At 47.2% G+C, this 22,010-nt stretch overlaps 1 protein-coding gene across 2 annotated transcripts in view; it reads left to right on the top strand.

Moving 5' to 3' along the window:
- Positions 1 to 22,010, top strand: part of USP31 (ubiquitin specific peptidase 31) — a 212,900-nt gene that overhangs the window by 181,132 nt on the left and 9,758 nt on the right. The window contains exon 17 of one of the 2 annotated variants that reach the window (XM_059154832.1): positions 1,107 to 1,234. The exons of the other annotated variant lie outside the window; for it this stretch is intronic. Within the exon in view, the coding sequence (XP_059010815.1) occupies positions 1,107 to 1,198 (92 nt within the window). The 3' untranslated portion in view covers positions 1,199 to 1,234. Of the gene's footprint in view, positions 1 to 1,106; positions 1,235 to 22,010 lie in introns of those variants that run through there. 2 annotated transcript variants of the gene reach the window in all.

Below are 22,010 nucleotides of genomic sequence, written 5' to 3'. Positions count from 1 at the left end.
AAGAAAAAAGTAAATGAGGTGCCGTGAGATTCTGGCAGGAAGGAGAGCAGAGGCCAGCATTTACTTGCAAGTGAGAGGCTGGATGCAGGCAGCCGAGAGGATTTCTAATGAGGCCAAGAGTCCAGGGAATGCGCCAGAAGGGGGCTGTGATTACCATCTGAATCTAACAGCCTTCTTTAGAAATTACTAAGTGCACAGTGTCCTGGGAACACAGGAAGACACGGAAACCGGCACAACCAGGGTAAACTGCCCTAGGAAGGAGGACCGAGGTTTGCTTTCTTTTCTCTCCATCCGCCAAAAGGAAGTGAACATGGGCGCGCTGAGCTTGGGAGAACTTGAATAATTGCCAAGCTGTGGCTGGTGAATAAAAGTTCAATTACAATTGTGCTTGTTAATGAAATCCAAGTGCTAGAGTGGGGAGACCAGCAGAAACAGCCCTCTTTTCTGAAAGCACAAACAGGGAAGCTGGTAAGGGTGGGGCTGGGTGGGGGGTGCTGGGGAGAGCAGTCAGGTGCTCCCCTGGGCTGGAAGTGGGGGGAGGGGCGGCGAGAGTGATTTCAGAAACAAATTGCGTTCAAGTGTGCAAGCTGTAAACCCTTTTGTATTTCAATGACCTCATCTGTAAAATGAGGATAATAATGCCTTCCTCACGGGATTATCATAAGAATGAAACGGTGTTACTAATACATAGTTAGTTCTCCCCTTCCCCCCCCCCCCAAGCTAATTGGGTATGTCAAATCCTGAGAACGTGCAGAAGAGGCAGGCAGAGAGAGAGAGAGAGAATCTTTTTTAAGATTTTTTAAGAATCTTTTTTAAGATTTTATTTATTTGACAGTGATCACAAGTAGGCAGAGAGGCAGGCAGAGAGAGAGAGAGAGAGAGAAGCAGGCTCCCTGCTGAGCAGAGAGCCTCATGCGGGGCTCGATCCCAGGACCCTGAGATCATGACCTGAGCTGAAGGCAGCGGCTCAACCCACTGAGCCACCCAGGTGCCCCAAGGCACTGTATTCTTTATGAATGTAAGCTCTTTTGACATTACCACAATCCCATGAGATATATATGTGTGTGTGTGTTTGTGTGTTTTAAAGATTTATTTATTTATTTGAGGGGGAAGAAGCAGAAGGAGAGAGAGAGAGAGACTCTCAAGCAAACTCCATGCAGAGCTGAGATCATGGCCTGAGCCAAAATCCAGAGTCTGATACTTAACTGACTGAGCCACCCAGGCTGCCACCCCAAGATAAATATTTTTACAATATTTTTAACTTTTCATTGGAAATAATTTTCAGAGTCACAGACAAGTTGAAAAAAATGGTATAGAGTTCCTACGTACCCTTCATCCAGCTTCCCCTAATATTAATGTCCTGTGTAACCACTGTATGTTTTTTTTTTTAATTCATTTATTTGACAGAGAGAGATCACAAGTAGGCAGAGAGGCAGAAAGAGAGAGAGGAGGAAGCAGGCTCCCTGCTGAGCAGAGAGCCTGATGTGGGGCTGGATCCCAGGACCCTGGGATCATGACCTGAGCCAAAGGCAGAGGCTTTAACCCACTGAGCCACCCAGGTGCCCCAACTGTCTGGTTTTCAACACCAAGAAATTAACATTGGTATGGTTCTGCTAAGTAAACTATAGACCGTACTGGAATTTCACCAGTAACACCCCCCCCACACACACACACACCCCGTGCCCTCTTTCTGGTGCAGAATCTCACAGATCTCACATTACTTACAGTAGTTATGTTTCTTTAGCTTTTTGTCTTTCATAATCTTGACACTTTTGATGAGCACCAGACAGCTGTTTTGTAGGATGTCTCTGGATCTGATTTTGTCTGATGTTTTCTCATAATCAAATTGAGGTGATGCATTTTTGGTGAGAATACCACAGAAGTGATGTGTTCTTCTCAGTGCGTCCAACCGTGGGGTGGGAAGGGCTCATGATGTCTTAGAATAACTTTAAAAAAAAAACAGGAGAGTTAACTTGCCTGATGTTCACAGTTTGGGACCAAGCCGAATCACTTACCACATAAAAATAGTCTTGGAAGCAGGAGAGATTTATAGATGTTAGGAATGCAGGATTGAAATGTAGGTAAGAGATCATGACTGCTCCTGATTTAAGTTTCTCTTTGCATGTGGGTGTGAACTAAGCTGAGAAGGTCCTTCTAAGAGGAAACAAGGAACTGTAGGGTTGCTGATTTAGTATTGGCATTAGGAGGGCAGGGGACGCTGTGGGACTGTCGCTTCAACCACAGGGGCAGCTGTACTCACCTGAGCTAGGTGTGGCCATAAGGGAATGTGAGGCGCGGTATGGCCTGATAGTGCAATTTTTTAAGAGCATCCACTAATCTGGATTCCCATGTGAAATGGACTATTATTTTTTAATTATTATCTCTCCCTGGTTTTATCAAGATAGAATTCCCATTTAACACTGTGTAAGTTTAAGGTATCAATGTGATGATTTCATTGATATCTGTATTGCAAAACAGTGACCCCAATGAGGTTAGTCAACATATCCATCATCTCACATAATTGCAATTGGGTATGTGCTGGGTATCTACTTTCTTAGCAACCATCAAGTATATCAAATACTGTTGTTAACTACAGTCACCCTGCTGAACATTAACTCCCCAGAGCTTGTTCATGTAACCTAAGTTTGTCCCTTTGACCAATATCTGCCCATTCTACCACCCGCCAACCCCCAGCAACCACCATTCTACTCGCTGTTTCTAGGACTTTGGCTTTTGTTTTAGATTCCTCGTATAATGGAGGTCATACTGTATGTGTTTTTCTCTCTTTGACTGATTTTACCTAACATAATGACCTCAGGCAACAAATGGCATGATGTCCTTCTTTTTTATGGCTGAATAATATTCTGGTGTGTGTATGTATGTGTGTGTGAGAGAGAGAGAGTTTCTTTTCCTGTTCATTAGTTGACGCTTAGGTTGTTTCCATCTCTTGGCTATTGTAAATAATGCTGTGAGAGGGCACCTGGGTGGCTCAGTGGGTTAAGCCGCAGCCTTCGGCTCAGGTCATGATCTCAGGGTCCTGGGATCGAGTCCCGTATCGGGCTCTCTGCTCAGCAGGGGGCCTGCTTCCTCCTCTCTCTCTCTGCCTGCCTCTCTGCCTGCTTGTGATCTCTCTCTGTCAAATAAATAAATAAAATCTTTAAAAATAATAATAATAATGCTGTGAGGAACCTGGGGATGCAGATACCTCTTCAAGATAGTGAATTCATTTCCTTCAGTTGCATACTCAGAAATGGATCAGAAATGTAGCTCTATTTTTAATTTTTTGAGGAACTTCTATTCTGTTCTCCACAGTGGCTTCACGAATTTACCTTCTCACCAACACCACTCTGGATTTCCTTTTCTTTACATCCTTGCCAGCATTTCTTAAATCTTGTCTTTTTTTTTTTTTTTTAAGTTTATTTATTTAATCTCTATACCCAATGTGGGGCTCGAACTCACCACCCTGAGATCAAGAGTGGCGTGCTCCACAGACTAAGTCAACTGGGCACCCCTCTTGCTCATCTTTTTGATACCAGCCATTCTGACAGATGTGAGGTGATATCTCACTGTGGTTTTGACTTGCATTTCTCTGATGATTAATGATATTGGGGATTTTTTCATGTACAATTGGCCATTTGTATATCTTCTTTGGAAAAATGTCTATTTAGGTCCTCTGCCCCCCCCCTTTTTTGCTAATAAGTTGTATGAGTTCCTTACATATATTTTGGATACTAACCCCTTATCTGATATATGGTTTGCAAATATTTTTTCCTATTATGTAGGTTGCCTCTTTATTCTGTTGATTGTTTCTTTAGTTGTATAGAAGGTTTTTAATTTGATGTAAATGTTGCAAATGAATTAATTCAAAAATAGTAAGAGCAGCCCTTTATGGGCCAAGCAAAACATATCTTTTTGTTGGGCATGGCTCACATACCCTCTCTGGGTAGTAAGAGCGGAAAGCTGAGAAATTATTATATCTCCATTTGAGGTGGAGCAGGAGAGAAGCCAGCACCCCCCCCCCCCCCCAGTCAGAAGTCTTGGCCTGCTGGCTGATGTGGCCTCTAAGGGCAGCACCCCAGAGGCTAACTTGGGGAGCGAGGGGAGTAGTGTAAGGTGGGCATGTCAACACTGCTGAAAGCTGCAGAAAAGCAAACAGTGTGGCAGAGACTGCCAGAGGCCTACTCCTTCTCCTCAGTAACAGGATGCTTTCCATGTAGTGCAGCTCATTGCCACTTGGAGTAAAAGACTATCTTCCATTTTCTCTTGTAGATAAGTACGGCCATGTGACTAACTGAGGACTGCTGAAATGCAAGAAGTATGTAGGGTTTTGGGAACATCTCCTTAAAAGGTAACAGACATATGCTTCTTTCCTCCTATCCTTCCTGTGGCTGCCTGGAATATGGATGTAATGGCTAAGCACAAGCAGCTATCTGGGACCATGAGGTGACTAAAGATAATGGACTATCAGGAGGCTGGGTCCCTGATAACCAAGGAGTTACCAGAGCAATCCTGGACTCCACCTCTCAAGGCTTCTTACTTTTGCAAGAGATAAATAAATCTCCAAGGAATAAGGAGTAAGGAAATGTCATTTGGAGAAGATAGCAGTTTCCATCTGAGAGTAAATCAGTGTTTCTCAAAATGGGCCGTATTCCACCAGACATCATGGTCACACAGAGTGGCCATGCAGGTCCTAAGGAACCACCCCAGATCTCCTAAATCAGCCTTTCTGCAGGTAGATTCCAGAAACTGCCTTGAAACTTGTTTCCTGATGGTTTTATACACATTAGAATCTATGACCTAGATGGTATGTGTAGGGAGAGGAAGAAGGAAGTAGCGTATTAACCATTTGCCTAAATCCAGTTTGCTTGGAGTGGAAGGTTATTATATGCTGCCCTCCCTGTGGGAGAGTTACACATCCCTGCCCTGTTAAGTTCAAGCAAAACAGTGAGATTTGCTTCGGTCAGTCACATGTGAGCAGAAGTGACATGTGTCACTTCTCAGCAGAACCTGTTAATGTTAACACAAAGTTTACCACATTTCAGTAGTATTCCAGGTAGGGCCTATACTGTCAGCCTGGGTCCTGGGAGGAAGATGACGTGGAGTATAGCCTCCCTCAATGTGTGCTGGAAATATAGAGTGAGCGAGAAATAACCTGCTCTGTGTTAAGCCACGGAGAGTGGAGGGTTGTTACTGCAGCAAAACTTAACCCATTCTGACCAGTAGCAGCAATTTACCTATAGACCATTCACCTAGTTGGCTGTGCATACCAGTCGAAAGCCATTTTCTTCCATTGGCCTAAAGAAATTTTTTACTTAATAATTTTATTTATTTGAAATGTTGTCTAAGTTTGTACCGTTTCATTCTTTTGGATGTCTTTTCCATCTTCGGTCTTCTAAATAACCTTTCTTTAATGTGTGTTTCTCCCAATACATATTTTCAAACCTGCTGCATTTTGTATAGGATTTACCAAATTCATCCCTCTTGATTATTTTTTTCTCCTTCTTGAATTTTGTTTTGTTTTGTACCATGCATGCCTGAGTGTATTTCATGAGCTAAAACGAAATTAATACGTAGCCGGCATTCTCTCCTGTTTAAGAAGGCTCTGGCATTTTGACAGCAAGGATGAAGACACGAGATAGAATGGTTCAGAATTGTTTTGAATTCTGCTCTATTTTATTTTTCAAGATAGTTAATTCATAAAGGAATTCTGGGATTATGAGACACAATGATACGTATAACATCGCTACCAAATGTATTTATTACTAAATTATAAAACTTTCAGGAAAGGGCTCCAGAGAAGCTAGTAGAAAGTCACTAATGTATTTGAATATTCATTCATTCATTCAACAAGTATTTATTGAGTGGCTCAAATCCACGAGGGCAATGGCAGGGATAGGACAGAAGCAGGGTGTATGGCCATTAGTACAACCCAGCAGTTTCCCTAAATGAGGATGATCATAATTCACACAGTCATATGAGAAACAGATGAGCTCAGGACATAGAGCTGGCAGAGGGCACGTGCTTAAGGATTGGTGGCCTTGTTGGCCTTGGGCAGATGTCTTAGAGGAAGTGGAGATCCTGAAACGAGGTTGCTTTTCTAGAGAAAAGCAGAATGGTGGAGGAAGAAAGATGATAGAGGTGCTGAGGGAAAGGGCCATTGGTTTAGCTCAGGACACTCAAGGATGCTTCCCAGCAGACGGAGAGTAGAAAATTATCGAAGACTCAAGAAAAGTGAGACAATAGGCAGGATCAAGCCTGGGAAAAACCCAGGCTGGTGTGAAATTCAGGGCTTGAGGACAAAAATGAGATCCAACCCATGAGGTGGGATGTTCTACAGAGGCAGTAGTGAGCCCCAGGACGAGAGTGCAAAGGTGTTGGGGGATCCTGAGGCAGAGAGGCAGAAGCTGAAGGGCCCCTGGGTCTCTGTAAGGGCGAGGACACTTGATGTGGGAGACACTTGGGTCTCCCACGGCCTGTGGGGTCGACAGGTGCCGAGAGACCTACGGGATGATGCTGGCCAGGAATACTCTCTCCTTCCTTAGCGTTTTAGGAAACTGCCTTCTTCCCTGGTCCCCTAAAATTGCATTTTAAAAAAATTGCATTAAAAAAAAAAAAAACCTCACGTAATTTCTAACCTGAGAAGCACAACTTTTTCTCCCTCCCCCACCCCCCGCTTTTTTTTTTTTTTTTTTTTTTTTTTTGCCTCAGGCTTCCTAGGAACCTTTTAAAAGCAGGCAGGCTGTCGCTCTGTCCCCAGGGTGCCTGTGCGGGAGGAGAATCTGGTCAGCTCCCCATCACTCAGCCCTTTGAAGACTTGCCGTTTGCCCCCTGTTGGAGAAGGGCCCGGTGGGTTAACCTGGCTTACAAGGCTCGTGGTGACCTGCTCCCGCTTCCCCGGCCGCCGCACCCCACCTCCCTTTCTCCCCAGAGGTGCTTCAGATTTTCCTACGTAGAAGGCGGGGCACCTGTCTCCAAGCCGTACAAGCTTTCACAGTGGCATCAACACTTACAACACTTTGCCTAAGACTGAGACCACCTCAGTTGTCCAGCTCCCAGAATGGAGAGGTTTTGGTGGGACCAAACTTAGAAGGCGCACACTGGCTTCTCTCTCTAGGCTGCAGCCCTATGGGACACTTGGCAGGGTTGCTCCAGTAACGGACCGATGAGGGAGGTTTTGTGCAGCGCTAGTGATCCGCCCTGGGCCTCTGTCGGTGCTGTTCCCTCTGCGCGGAACATATTTCTCCACCCTTCTTAGCCTGTGTAATGTGTGCTCATCCTCCGGACTGTAACTGAATGGTCCCTGCTCCGGCAGCCTTCCTGGCTTCCCACCCCTTCTGCTCTGCATCTATCCTTGCTACAATTGCCTGCTTAAACGTCTGTCTCCTCCACTAGACTGTAGGAATGTTGTGTCCCTGGGCCCGCAGCCCAATTCCGTGCTCCTGGCACAGAGCAGAAATCAATACGTGTCTGCAGAATGACTCACTGAATGAGGGAATAAATGAATGAATTCAGTGGTGGCCCAAAAGAAACCGTGACCGACTCCAACGGCAGGTGGAGGTAGCCGGAGTGGGAAAGGCTCTCTGGAGCCCGTAGCAGGGAGAAGGAAGCAGCCTGGGATGCTGGTGTGGTTCCTTACTGCCCGAAGCTTTCCATCTTCGTGACTGGCAAGCCATGTTATACTTAACGCGGCTGCCTTTTGAGGCTGAAGTTGATGTAGTTTTGGAATGGAGACGAGGTCCTGAGTTGACAGCCAAGAAAGAAGTCTTAAGACGCCTTTGGTGCAAAAAGGTGATTTTATTAAAGCACGGTGATAGGACCCATGGGCAGAAAGAGCTTCTGCACCAGGGTTGTGAGGGGTGACTGATTATATACTCAGCTGAAGGAGGCAGGGAGAAGAGAGGTTTTCAAAAACACCTTCCTATGCTAAAGAGGACCTACAAGATAGTGGAGGCCTTGCCATTGTCAAGTTAAGGTTGTTTTTCCTTCTAGTAAATCTTTAACATTAAGACGGTTGGAAGTTTGCTTCTCGAAGTGAGGCTTATTGATAAGAAAGCTTTTTTTCCTTGTAAATCACTAAGTCATTTGTAAATAGAGTGAGACTCACGTCTTGCTGGACTGTTAACCACTTTCCCCCTTCCCTTAGCTTTAGGGCAGCCAGAGGGCCTGGGGAATGTCACACAGATCCCACCTGGGAATGGGGCAGGGGACTGTGGGGTGTCAGCTTGGGCTCTGCTCTCAGCTTGCCGTCTGTTCCCTCATCAGAGTGATGGCTTTTATCAAAATATGGGTGCTGAGCTGTCACCCCGTGATTAAACCAAGACCATCGGCTTTGGAGCTGGACTTTGGGAGCTTAAATCCAGACTTTGCTACCCGCTAGGCTGTGAGATCTGGAGCAAGTCACTTAGGCTCCCCTGAGCATCGGGCTTTTCCTCGGACAAACATGCTTTATGATAATAGCACCCAGGCCCTCGCCGTCGAGATGCTAAAAGTGGCAGAAGCGAAGTGTTCAGGGGTGCTGGGCACGGAACATGGCGCCAGCACTTAGGGATGATCAGTCTGAGAGGTGGGGGCTCGTAGGGTTTGGGGGCACTGGGCTCCCCTCCAGCTCGTGCAGCAGCGTGGGGGCAGCCCTCGGGCAGGGCATACGGGCTCTGAACTCCTATAGCCTCTCCGGAAGGCTGGGAGGGGCAGCAGAGGTTCTGGGGTATCCAGGCTGGAAAGGAGGCTTGCGGCGCGTGCCTCCACTGCTCCCCTCTTCCTCTGGTGAAAGCAGCGCTGTGGCTTACAAAGTGGCCCTTTAAATGGTTTTTATAGCAGCGTAAAAAGCACTGGCAGACGGCCAGGCCCCTCCTGTGACCTCTGAGCTGGTGGTAAATTGTCTCTTGGCAGAGGCGGCTGTGGGGGAGCGCAGGAATCAATAGCTTAGCCTGGGCTGCGGAGGGGCAAGCTGGGCGGTGCAGCTCGGGTCTGACTGCTCGCCCTGTGGCGGGGTGTCGGATTGCGGGGATGGGAGAATTGGATGGGCAGGGCTGAAGGCAAGCCGCCGCGAGGCCCCATCCTGCCTGGGACTTTGGGTTCCCTGGGTACTAGAAATCCTGGGGATCAGAGGGATTGTGTTGGAGGGTGGGGCAGGCAGAGATGGCACTGGATCCGGGGTGTGAAGGGAGGCTCTAGCCCAAGCCCAAAGCAGCCCCCACCGGAGGGCCATGCAGGGGTGGTGTCAAATTAGGAGACTCTCCTAATAAGATAGTGATTGCACGCGTCAGGCAACAAGTCTAGGTGTGTGATTTCACCTTTGCCTCTGTGGCTTGGAGGAAAGGACTTCACTTCCAATCTCCCTCCCTTGTCTGCAAAATGGTATGAGAATGTAGCCTGGCAAGCTGATGTGTTCTCACTGGTGTGGCCCCTACAGTTCCTGTCCCGTCGGCTGTGGTCTGAGTGCATGTGCTCCCACCTCACTCATCTGTAAAGTCTGCCAACAAACACAATGGTATAGGAGGCGGGGCTTTGGGGAGGGGCTGGGTCATGAGGGAGGAGCCCTCTGGGATGAGATTAGTGCCCTCATGAAGGGCCCCAGAGCATCCCCACCTGTGAGGACACAGGAAGAAGTAGGCTGTCTGTGAACCAGGAAGAGGGCTCCCACTAGACACCTGTGCCCTGACCTTAAACTTTCCAGCCCTCAGAGAGAAACAAATTTCTGTTGTTTATAAGCTCCCCTCATTTATGGTATTTTTGTTACAGCAGCTGAAGGGGTGAAGTCACAGTTTAATGGCCATGCAGACATGACTCACCGATGGCTGCAGCCTCCACCTAAGCATGGATAGCCTTAGCCTTTGCTCTAGTAGCCACCGAATCAGAGTTGGGCTCGGGATGAAACCTAGGGTCCATCACTGACCTTGGACCTTGGCAGACCAAGGGCTTCAAGCTACATCACAGTGCCACCCTCTTAGCCTCACCTAAGAATGAATAACCCTGCACTTATTACCCATGAGCTTGTTCCAGCTTTCACTGCACGAGAGAAGTTTGTGTCAGCCCCGATGTTTATGCATAAATGTGCATAACTTCTCAGATGTTATTTAGAGGAAGACAGTGTACCTGAGGACATTTTGTCTGCAGAATCTAATGAGCCTCAGATACTTACTTAAATGGAAACTCTGGTTATCATTTGCCTGTTAGGACCTATCATGATGATGTCAGAGCTCATCAGGTCTTGCAAATTAAATGAGAAAATATGCATAAGGTACTTGGCACCGTACCTAGAACACGGCATTTGCTCAGTAAAAGTTCGCCAGCTCTGATACTAGGATACCAGGGACTGCAGCTCGGAGGGTGAGAGCGTGCCTCAGTGTTCAGTTAGGCTTAGTCTCTGCTGCATAAGCAGAAACTACTCTGCTTGATGAGGCCGTGGCCATGCCTGACCCTCTGCCCTTCCAATCCAGCTCTCCTACCCCTGTCCCCCCAACCCATACAGGCTTTTCTTGGGAGCCCAGTTAATTAATGACTCTGATGTGAATCCGTGGGGGAACCCATTCTAGGACGAACACCACTACTTACTGATACGGGGACCAGTCAGATTCTAAACCAGTTCAACTGATCAGAACTCAGTAGCAATCTTTTCCCTGCCGCTCATGCTCCCATCAATAGTAGCTAACATTCGTGCCAGCCAGTACAACAGCTGCTTGACATACAGTAACTCTGTGAAGTGGATACTCCTAATACTCACATTTGCAGGTGAAGAATCTGAGAACAAGAGAGGTCAAGTGATTTGCCCAAGGTCCCACAGTTAGTAAGTAGTAGAGCCTGAATTTAGACCTAGGCAGTTTGGTTCTTAGAGTTTGGGTCTCAATGGTGTGCAGTCAGGGGCTATTCTCCCTCGTAAAGGCTAGACCTAGAACTGGCACAGCATCAGTTCCGCCAAATTCCATTGATCAAGTCAGTCACGGGCCAGCGCAGCTGAAAGGGGAAGGGGAAAAGACCACATCTTCCTGCTGGAGGAGGGGTCAAGAATTTACTTTGCCACAGACTGTGATGAAGGAAGATATAAAGGTTTATTGTTAAGCTACTAGGATGTTGGGATTGTTTGTTACAGCAGCTGGCTTATACCGACAGATACACCCTCTCATCACTCAAGTGTAGGGGCTCCTTTTCTTCTTCGCTCCTGTAGAAAGGAATTCCTTCTACAAGGAGCATATAGTAAATGAAGCAAAATTAAGAGACAATTGAAGACACTGTACAAGGGATAAGCTCTGGTTCTTTTTTTTTTTTTTTTTAAAGATTTTATTATTTATTTGAGAGAGAGAGAGAGCTTGAGAAGGGAGAAGGTCAGAGGGAGAAGCAGACTCCCCATGGAGCTGGGAGCCCAATGTGGGACTCCATCCTGAAACTCCAGGATCATGACCTGGAGTCTCTCAGCTAACTGGAGTCGCTCAACTAACTGAGCCAACCAGGCACCCCTAAGCTCTGGTTCTTATGAAGACCTTTTTCTCATCCTCCAACTCCTTTTGCATGAAAGGAAAGAAAATAAGTTCAAGCAAAAGATATAGGGACTCATATTTGGTTCAAAGAAAGATTTTATTAAGGAAATTAAACCGGTAGTCAAAATGATCTATAGCCAGACTGGACTGTCTTGGAAGTATTGAGCTTCCCATCACTGAGAGGTGTTTGAGCTGAGGCTGGTGTCACTGAGATATTGGAGGAAGAATCCATTCATAGTTTCTTCTATCTCCCAGATGAGTCATACCCAAACCCCATGAGATCCCAGTTTGGTGGAAAACTTTCCCACCCCAGAAGACCACCTGGTTAGGAATCTAAGCTCTACAGGATACTGAACAGGCAGCTAAGGAACACGAATATTCATCTTTCTAGAAAGTTCCAAGGCCAGGTAATAAGAAATTGGTCCCTGGCATTTGATAGGAGTAATGTATTTTACAAAAATCTTTTATGGTCTACTGCAAATTTCTCTAGAATAGGAAAAATGCTTTAAACATGCTTTGTTCCTTCCTTTCTGCCCTTCACCCCTAACACCCAGTGCTTCAGCATGACCTGCCATCCCTGTCTCCAAAGTATATCTGGCATGTGTCTGCTTCTTGCATCTCCCCTGCCTCCACCCTGGTGTAGGCCGCCATCATCTCCTGCCTGTAGTACTGCACCAAGCAGCAAACTGGCTTGGTCACGTGCTCACCTCTCCTCTCACAGTCCATTCTGTACACTTAAGGCCGAGAGACCATTTTGACATGAACCATGTCCTCTCCTGACTAAAGCTCTGCGGTGGTTTCCCATGGTGCTTAGAATTCCTGCTATGACCAGAGGCTTTACAGGCTGGGACTTCTCATGTCTCATTGACTTCATCTCCTACCCCGTTGTTTTCACAACCTAGCCTCCGCCGCACTGGCTTTCTTCCGGTTATTCCCACACACCCACACACCCACACAATCCCACTTGATTCTCCCTCTGAAAAGAATGCTATTCTCTCCCATCGTCTTACTGTCATCCTTATCCTGCTCAAGGTCATCTCATCAGGGGACCTTTCCTGATCAGCCCGTGTAAGATAGAGACCCTTGGGGTGTCTAGGTGACTCAATCATTTGGGCATCCAACTCTGCATTCTGGCTCAGGTCATGATTTCAGTGTTGTGGGATCAAGCCCCATCAGGATCTGCACTCAGCATGGAGTCTGCTTGAGAGTCAGTCTCTCTCTCTGTCAGTCTCTGTCTCTCTTTATTCTGAACTTCCAAAGAATCTTCCACCTGCCTCCTCCCTGGACCACTCCATACACTCCCGCATGAACATCTGATCCAGCAAGGAGCTGGTGGGCAAGTCAGTATCTTCAAGGCTTGGTTAAAACACCGTCCACACTCTAAGTGTATCGGCGTGCTCCCGAAAGGACAGACTCTCTGGGTGGATGTAACATGTAGTCGAGAAGTTCTTAAGCGCTGGCGTCCGGATAATATTGTGAGACAGGTTTTCTCCCCTTTCCTTTCTCCCATGCAGGGAGGTGGCAGAATTGGTGTTTGATTGTTTCGCGGGGAGAAATGTGTCAGGGCTGAAGGCAGAAGTATCCCCCGAGATTTCTGTTGTTGTTGCTGAAAGCCTAAACATGTTGAGGATAGGTTTGTGGGAGGAGGCAGACTGTCTTGGAAGACTCAAAAAGGAGAGAGACTTAAAAAAAAGAGAGAGAGATCCCCTGGGTTGGGGTAGGGGAAAAAGGCCAGTGGGGCCCCAGAGCAGTGGGAAATAATGGGGTACATAGCGCACCCACGGACACAGAGCGTAAGGACGCATCCCACGTCCCACCCTGGAGTGGAAGCAGCACAAGCAGACACAGATGGAACAATAGAACTCTCGGGGGTAACTGATGGCTGAAGATCCCGGGCCCCATGTCTTGGCATAGAACCCGGGATTCTTGGCAGCACGGTCTGCGCTGAGCTGAGGGGGGCCCTGGGAAACTGAGGTGGAGGTTCCTGCCAGCGCCACGAGACTTGGAATGGAGAAGGAGGCTGGTTACTGAAAAGAGAGAAAGGTGACCATTCGCGCACGCCTGACGTCTGAGGGATTCATATCCGCTCCGTATTTATTATTGATGGGCTGAGAGAGCCGCGCGAGAGAGGAAATCACTGGCGAGCGCGGTGACCGCGTTTCTGGGTGACCGAGGGGGCGGCGGAGTCTGTTCTTGGTTTCCAGTGTGTCCTTGAGGAGTTCTAGAGCAGCTGCTTCCCCTGGGCTTCTGTGTTCACAGTTAAGGAAGTAATCCATGCCTAATGATGCCATAAGCACCATCACACCTTCTTTGTGTAAATAATGTCTGGTAAAATGAGGTGTGAGCCTGCTGTTGCAGAGAACACTCAGCTGCTAAATGCTTTCCTTTCCACTCCATTGGCTTTTCCCTATTTATAGCGATTCTAGCGGAGCATTCGTGTCATATTCGTTTCCTGCCAGCTGCTGGTTTCTTCATCTTCGTTCTGCAGCGAAACCCACAGGGACCTCCCCAGGACCATCCGGTCCCCCGAGGCACCAGCCTCTGCTTGGGTCAGGTGTCACCAGAGAAAATGCAGGGTGAGGCCTCTTTTCACTTTCCCTCTGGGCTTGGCCCAGAAGCTTTTTTTTTCCAGCTGAGGCAGTAACAGTTCCCTGACCTGGGTGTGGCTGCTGGCACAGAACCCTGCCGAGGGGAAGGGCATGTCCTGGGGCGGATGCTGGCAACCCCGAGTGGGAAGAAGCGTTTGTGTCTTGAAAAGAGGGTATATGGGGAGGTACAGCTATCGTAAAGGACTCCAGTGACTCCTGAGGAGGATGGGGAAGCGCCAATACTGAAAGCAACATTAATACTAATAGTAATAACGGTTGTTAATCTTTATTGAGCTGTTTGCTATGTACTGAGCACTGTCCTAAGAACTTAAATACATTCCCATTTTACCTCATCCCGGCCCCATGTGGTAGGTCTTGAGTAGGCGGTATTGATCAGAGGGGAATCCGCTTACAGGAGGAGATAAGATATTGCGGCTGGTGAGCAGAAGTAAAATGAATTATGTGGTACACTTCGGAGAAACCATAGAGGTCAACTCCAAGTTGTCTGGAGAAAGACAAAAAGCAAGGAACTAGGGCACGAGGAACTGGGGGATGTTTTTTGTTCTGTGACCCCCATGAGTGGATTTTAACCAAGTAGAATTTAGGTCTCGGTGAAGACTGAATCACAGAGACACCACTTCTGGTTGCCCCGTTAATAGGGCTCTCACTTGGGGATAATAACATTATAATGAGAAAATGTAAACGAATAAGCCGCAATTAGAGACAGAGCTGTGTGTGGCCCAGTGAGGGCCACCTTGGGAAAGACAGACCACAGAGGAGGGCAGGTGGGAAAGCATTTGTGCTAGATACAAAAGTCACCGGGAGAGAAGGGGGCATTGCTGTACCTCTGGTTTCCTCCCACGGCCTTTGGTGGAAATGGAAGGGATGGTAAATTATGCAGCTGCTTGTCTGCATTGGTTTCCTTTTTTGTCCATTGGCTTTTCCTATTTATAGCTGCCTGGAGAAGTGTTTTCCTGGGTCATCTTCATGGTGACCCATGGCTCTGTACTTGGCTTTGGACACTGGGGTCATGGCTGGCCCGGGATCTGAGTGAACAGCGTAGAGTCAGCTTTTGCCTCGGGTAGGCTCAGGGCCACACCACACAATGATTCTGACGATTTGCTGTTTAGAATTTTCTTTCTGTCCTTACTACCAGAGGGTTGGCATGCCCCAGTGGAGTAATGGGTATTCGCCAAGGGGTCAGAAGTTCTGGCTACTGACGTTACTGTATAATTGAAGAGACGGAGGCTCAGAAGGCCTAAGTAATACATGTACCAGAGCTGGGGTTAGAACCCACATGTTTCTGACTCTAGTCCAGGCACATCATTCCCTTCAGCCTCTTATGCCCCTTCTTGAACTTCAAGAGACCCAAGTGGGGCCACGAGGCTATAACGGATTGATGATTTTAAACAATGGTAACAGTCCTTCCCCTCTCTGAATCCCTTTGCCTCGCAAGGTGACCCTGAAGTTCCTCCTGTCAAGAGGCACTTGACTCTAGAGACTGGCTGGCCTGGTTAGGCACGATGGACATGATGGTGTGTCCACCCTGAGCCCAGGCCTCAGGGGGCTCTCGTAGGCTTCCATTCACCTCTTGGAACCCTGTCCTTGCCATGCGAAGCAGGGAGGACAAGAAACCCCATGGAGCAGGGCTGAGGACCCCCGCTGACTGCACATGCAGAAGATCGTCCAGTGATGGCCCAGAGCAGCAGAATAGCTCGGCCAACCCAGGGGTTTGGGAGCCACCTAAGTGTTTCTGTTTGATACCCCGTACGTTCTGCGATTGTTTGTTACACGGCACGATACTGTGGCCGTAGATAATGAACACGGAAGGCTGTGGAGACTCCATCTGGAAGGATGCCCAATAGAATACTGGACAGCAGGATGGCCAGCTAGATTCGGCGGGTCACAAAGGCTCTAGGCATCTGAAAGCCCACACACTCAGATATGGATAGGAAAAAAGAGATCTCATGCAGTACCATCCTCGGGGACCCTGCCCTTGGAGGAAGAGAAAGGAAACCAAGATTCTACACCAGGAAGTCTGGGGTCACTGTTCCATTGTGTCCTCATAGCCACTCCCAAGGACACCAGTGGAGGAGAGGGGGCATGCTCAAAGTCACAAGACTAGGAGGTGGCAGAGTGGGGATTCTCATGCAAGTCCGATGGGCCCCAAAGACTACCTTCTTCTCCATCAGTTCTGTCTTTGCTACTGAGTCACGGAGCACTGTTTATTTATTCTGCTGGCCCTGTGCCCAGCTTGGGATTTCCTGGTTGAAGGAAAGATAGTCTCTGCCCTCCTAGAGAACTGGAAGTCTATGGGAAATAAGGTGTTTGGGTGCCAAACACCCATGTCTATTCAGAGTGTGGTTCCTTCCCAGTAGAGGAATGCTGGGTCAGAGGGTTGTGGATTCAGGTAACGATGAATGCAGGCTGGTTTCTGATAATTCCTTGCCTTTGCCTCCCTACTTATTCTTCATCCCGACATGGGCTTGGGATTCGGACCCTGGTTATGGATTTAAGACTGAACGCAGGGCTACTATTTTACTGGGTTCTGGATTTGGCAGGGTTCCAGCATGGGTTATGGAGAAGGCTTTAGGGTTATACTTAGATTAGACTTTGGCTTATGTCCAAACTGCCCTGAGACTTGCTGGGTCCTTGCCTGCCTTTGAACTAAGTTTTGTGTTCCATCAAATTCTGTACTTGGCTTTGGACACTGAGGGCTTGGTTAAGCTGGGATCTTCAATGGATAAGGCAGCTGGCCCTTCTGCCTTATGGATACTTCCTTCCTTCTCTTGCTCAAACAGCCCCTCATCTCATCTCGTCTCCTGGGAGGCCTTCTTCACCCTGCATTCATCATCTTCTGAATCCACAACCCTCTAACCCATACTTTCTTCCCCAACCCAGAAGTGGACATGTCAAGGCCTGCTTTGGTTGGTTCCTTATTTCCTACTTCTCCAAACAACGATACCACTTCCCTGACACTTGCTATTGGTACATCCCCTGTTAAGCTATGTCTCAGAATCCAGAGTAGGAGAACTCTAAGGACAGATTCTGACTATAAAATGCCATGCCAGTCCCTTCCAAGAGCCCCCGGCCACTGGGTTGAAAGACCCAGGTCCTCCCTGTGGTCACCTTCTGAATGGGCTGGGGTTGCCAGGCTGAGAGCTGAGCCAACCTGGGAACCTGGGATGCTTTCTGGGCTGAGGTTTTTTTTGGGGGGGAAGGGGGTCTGAACAGAAAAGTTGTTGGTGCCCTATTTCTGCAGGGTCCAGGTGGGTGGGTGGCCGTCTACCTCTGCTCAGTAAAAATCCATAGGACCAGAAACAGGTTTGCGGAAGTAAAATTCAAGATTCTGGGCAGGAGAAGGCAGCACTGAGAAAGATGGGGCCACAGCGGGAAGCCGCACCGAGAGAAGATAGAGGAGCAAGGAGATGGGAAATTTAATAATCACATTAAAAAATTAAACACCAGGCCCCAGTAGTTGTCGCTTCCCATCCGCTGAGATTCACAACACTTGACATCCAATTATAATTGTGGGTTCCTATAAAACAGCCCATTAACTGCAACTATAAATTATTATTGCTTATGTGGAGTAGGCTGCTGGCTTAGTAGCTGATACTGAAGATTATGGAAATTATTAACAAGCAACAGTGTCTCTCTGAGTCCTCCTGCTCTGCCCGAGATGTATGGAGCAGGAGAAGGAAGCCAGCTGCCTGGGAACGTGGAAATGCGCGTTCCGCCACGGCCTACAGCTGCCTTTGTATCTGACGGAGGGAGGGCTTCTTCCCCTGAACTCCTCCAGTTTCCATCTGGTCACCTTCCACAGCAAGGAGCTTCCGTGGCTGTGCCTGAGGATCTAGAATACAAAGAGACGCATGTCTGTACCTCCGCACCCCCCGCACCCCTGCACCCCCGTACCCCTGCACACCCCCACTTACATGCCCATGCGCACACGTGCACGTGCGTACCTGGTGTTACTCCCGCCGCCAACTGCTGCATCTGTGAAAGAAGAAATCCAGGAAACGCTTGCAAAAATTCTTTAAGGGCCTATTCCATTCTTTCCTCAAGCCCCGAGTGAGCAATTCTGCTTTCTTCATTTCTCCTCCCTGGGCAGCACTCCCTCCCCGGAGGGGCGCGCAGGAGATCCCGTGGCCAAGGATTCTTCCCACCCCGAGCAGCGCTGGAGCGAGCAGCTCTGCTGGGAGTTTGCCATCCGTCTGGGAAGTCCCCAGACTTCCTGAGTGTTGGTAGTAGCTTCCCCTCTCTCTCAGGTTACTCAGGTTTTTGCTTTATATTATTGCAGTGATGTTTGGGGAGAGAATAGAGGTAAACCTAGGCTAAATTCACTCTCTAGAAGCCAGAAGCTGTCCATCGGATTTTGAAATTGGCTACGTTTTTTTGTTTGTTTGTTTTTTGTTTTTAAACAGCAAGAAGAGGGGCGCCTGGGTGGCTCAGTGGATTAAACCTCTGCCTGTGGCTCAGGTCATGATGTCAGGGTCCTGGAATCGAGCCCTGCATCAGGCTCTCTGCTCTGTGGGGAGCCTGCTTCCCTTCCTCTTTCTCTGCCTGCCTCTCTGCCTACTTGTGATTTCTCTCTGTCAAATAAATTTTAAAAAATTAAAAAAAACAGCAAGAAGAATATGTAATATTAGTAACTGCTTTTTGCCAAACATTGCACGTATACCATCCCATTAATCTTGAGAATTCTATAGGATAGGGACGATCATTACCAGCCCTGTTTACAGATGAAGAAACTGAGACACCAGAGAGGTCCAGCTCACACAGCTGATACATGGCAGAGCCGAAATTCCAGCCAGGGTCATCTAAATCCAAAGCCTGTCCTTCGATCCTAACCCATGCTGTCTTTGGGCTAAAAACAGTATTTCTTAATTACTGTCTTTTTATAAAATGTAGTGTCTTGTCACGTCTCAAGAGAAGATGAAATAGGAATCATCATAAAAAGCTTTCTCATTTTTCCTGGCTTAGGCCTCACACAATCTTTATTTAAATTCCTGAATCTTCTCTTAGTGGCGCCCCTCCCCCACCCGCATCATTGTAGCCCCTGCCCCTGTCATTTTTTCTCTCCTTGGGCATCTTTGCAGAGGGGGAGCTGCCTGTCCAGTCCTGGGCTTTTAAAAAATAGGTCTGTCAGAGAGCCTGGGGGTCCTTGTTCGATCTTTTTGTCTCAGAGTAAAGGGAGATGGGGAAGCTTGTATTTTTGTAGTTATCTTTTGCTGGATTGGGGTTTTGGTTGCCTGCAATGAGTAGGAAGTGAGTTTTGGGGGGAATCAGCATTGCAGGAGAGAAGTTTCCTGCTGGGCAAAGCAGTTTCCTTTCTGAGTTTATTTTGGCAGCAGCAGTTAGTAGGGCACGGCTCTTCCCTCTAAGTGCCCTCATTAGGAGCTCACTGCAGAAATGCCTCCCCGTGGCTTGGCATGCTCTCTGGGGGACTCGCCAGGGCCAGCAGCTCCACGGTCCCGTGCCCGCTGTCCCATGTCCTGCCTATGTCCCACGTCCCGTGTCTCTCTACGCGGTGGATTCTTTGTGGAAAACAAGCATTAGGATTTCTGCGTGGCAGGCTCCTCTGTCTGTCGAGGCTGATGAAAGTCTTTCTACCCTATACAACCTGCCCTCTTAATTTATTTTTCTGTGACCATTTCGACCGGGATTTATGAAGGAGAGGAATTAAAAGCACACACTTACATAATTATAATAAAAATGCAAATTTAGAATTGCCTTTTTAACGAGAAAGGGACTGAAGAGATAAATACCCAAAGGTATGTCTGGCCGGTAGAATCATGGGTGATTTTTATCCTTTTCTTTGAGGTTCTTCTTATCTCCGTTGGCTATCTATTGCTTTTACTTAATACAATTTTTTTGTCTTTTAATTTCAAAATTTCAAACATACAGGGAATAATGTAGCAGACGTCCAGGTATCCCACCACAGATGTTTAACAAATGTTAGCATTTGCCCTATTGGTTGCAGATTTTGTTTTTTTTTAAAGAGCATCTATTCCTTTTATAATTGAAGGTTTCAATACTCAGAGAAAAGTTAATTCAGGGACTCTGTAAAGTCTTTCTGAACATAACTCATTTCTTGACAGTAAAACAGGAAGCTAACACTGTTAGCAGGAGGCAAGTAAGTAAACTGGCTGGCTGCCCGGGGACCCAAATCAGATTTGGGGGCACTGCTCCCATTGCCACAGCCCTCAGGAGGGAGGCTGGGGTCAGTGCGGGGTGGGGGGGGGGTGGGCATGCGCAGTCTGGTCCCTGGGAGCGAATTCCAGAGGCTAGTGACATCCACTCCCTGCCTCCCAGACCCTGAGAGCCGTGTTACTCAAAGTGGGGTCTACAGACTAGTAGGGTCCCTTTGCAGCTTCTTAATCTTTTTTGAGTGGGAGAAGAAAATCTTTTAGTACTGTCTTTTTAAAGCAGCTTTATTAAAGTATAATTGTATACAAAACCCACAAACCCCGCGCATGTTCAATGTATACAGTTTGATGAGATGGGACATGTGCGTACACCCTTGATTACCATCACCACAATCAAGATGACAGAGCCAACACCTCCCGAAGTTTCCTTGCGTCCCTTTGTGATTTAAAGAAAAAAAAATTATATATATATATTTTTTAATCACACACACACACACACACACACACACACATATATACTGCTTAACCTGAGATCTACACTCTTAACAACATCTTAAGTACACAATATGTTATCATTAACTGTAGACACTGCACAATATAACAAATCTCCAGAGCTTACTCACCCTGCATAACTCCAGCTTTGTACTCATCCAGCAACAACTGCCCATTTCTCCATCACCACCCCCTCAGGCCCACCCCCAGGCAGATTTTCAGAAACTGCAGTGCTGTGCTTCTCGCTCATTAACACACATTAACATGCATACGAATCATTCAATCATTCGGGAATCTTGATAAAATGCACATTTTGATCCTATGGAGCTGGAGTGGGGCCTGAGAGTCTGCATTTCTGACAAGCTCTCAAAAGGCTGATGGTGCTGGTCTGCAGGAGGCATTCTGGGTAGCAGAGGCCTTAACCCACTGAGCCACCCAGGTGCCCCTTGTACTGGTTTTTTAAAAAAAAAATTTTTTGTTACGTTAGTCACCATACAAATCGTACTGGTTTTTAAATCTTTTGAATATCACCCTGCTCCTGGAGAGAACATTTGAACATTAAAATGCTTTAGCCGTTGCTCTCAGTTTTGAACGCCCCAATTATTACAAATTATTATCATTAACTCTTTGCATAGAGTCCATCAAGGTAAAATCAAAGTAGAATATACTCTAGCCAGAAAAAAAAGGATGAATTTCTATAACTTCCCATATTGTCCATTTTTGATATATTCCAAAGTGGGATGAATGTCTTGTTGGTGCATGAGAGGATTTTCGGTAGTAGATTGATAATTTCTTTAAAATATCAATTTTGTTGGGACTTGAGGGACATAATGAGTTTTGGAGATCCAACCTTGTTTTTTCCATGTGAATTCTGAATCAACTGAGAAAAAAGACAAAAGCATAAGGTAGATGGGAGATGACAAGTGGCATCCTTATGACGATGAAGGCTAGACTGAAGCCTGGTTCCTTAGCCGCACTAATACCCTCCAATATCGCCTCCTAGCGGACACCTTGGGCAGCACACCTGAGGAAAGAGCGAGGAACAGACCTAATTGTGGCAGATGATGGCCTTATTCCAGTTCAGGCGTATAGAGAAGGAGACAAAAACTGGATTTTTTTTTTTTTTTTTTTTTTTTTTTTGTAAATTAGCCCTACCAGTCAGGACATTTGGACCAATGACTATGCTCACCAACCAGGTAAATTCTCATCACCTTTGTCTGGTCAGAGAAAAAAATGTTCTACAAGATTCTAGGAATGTTTTGTGAAAATCCAGTCTTCTTAAAACCAGAGGAATGGAGGCAAAGACA

This window comes from Mustela lutreola, chromosome 17 (assembly GCF_030435805.1).
Source record: "Mustela lutreola isolate mMusLut2 chromosome 17, mMusLut2.pri, whole genome shotgun sequence".
In the NCBI taxonomy this organism is placed as follows: domain Eukaryota; kingdom Metazoa; phylum Chordata; class Mammalia; order Carnivora; family Mustelidae; genus Mustela; species Mustela lutreola.
Note: the sequence above shows the minus strand (reverse complement) of the source record. Positions and strands in the feature narration are given on the sequence as shown.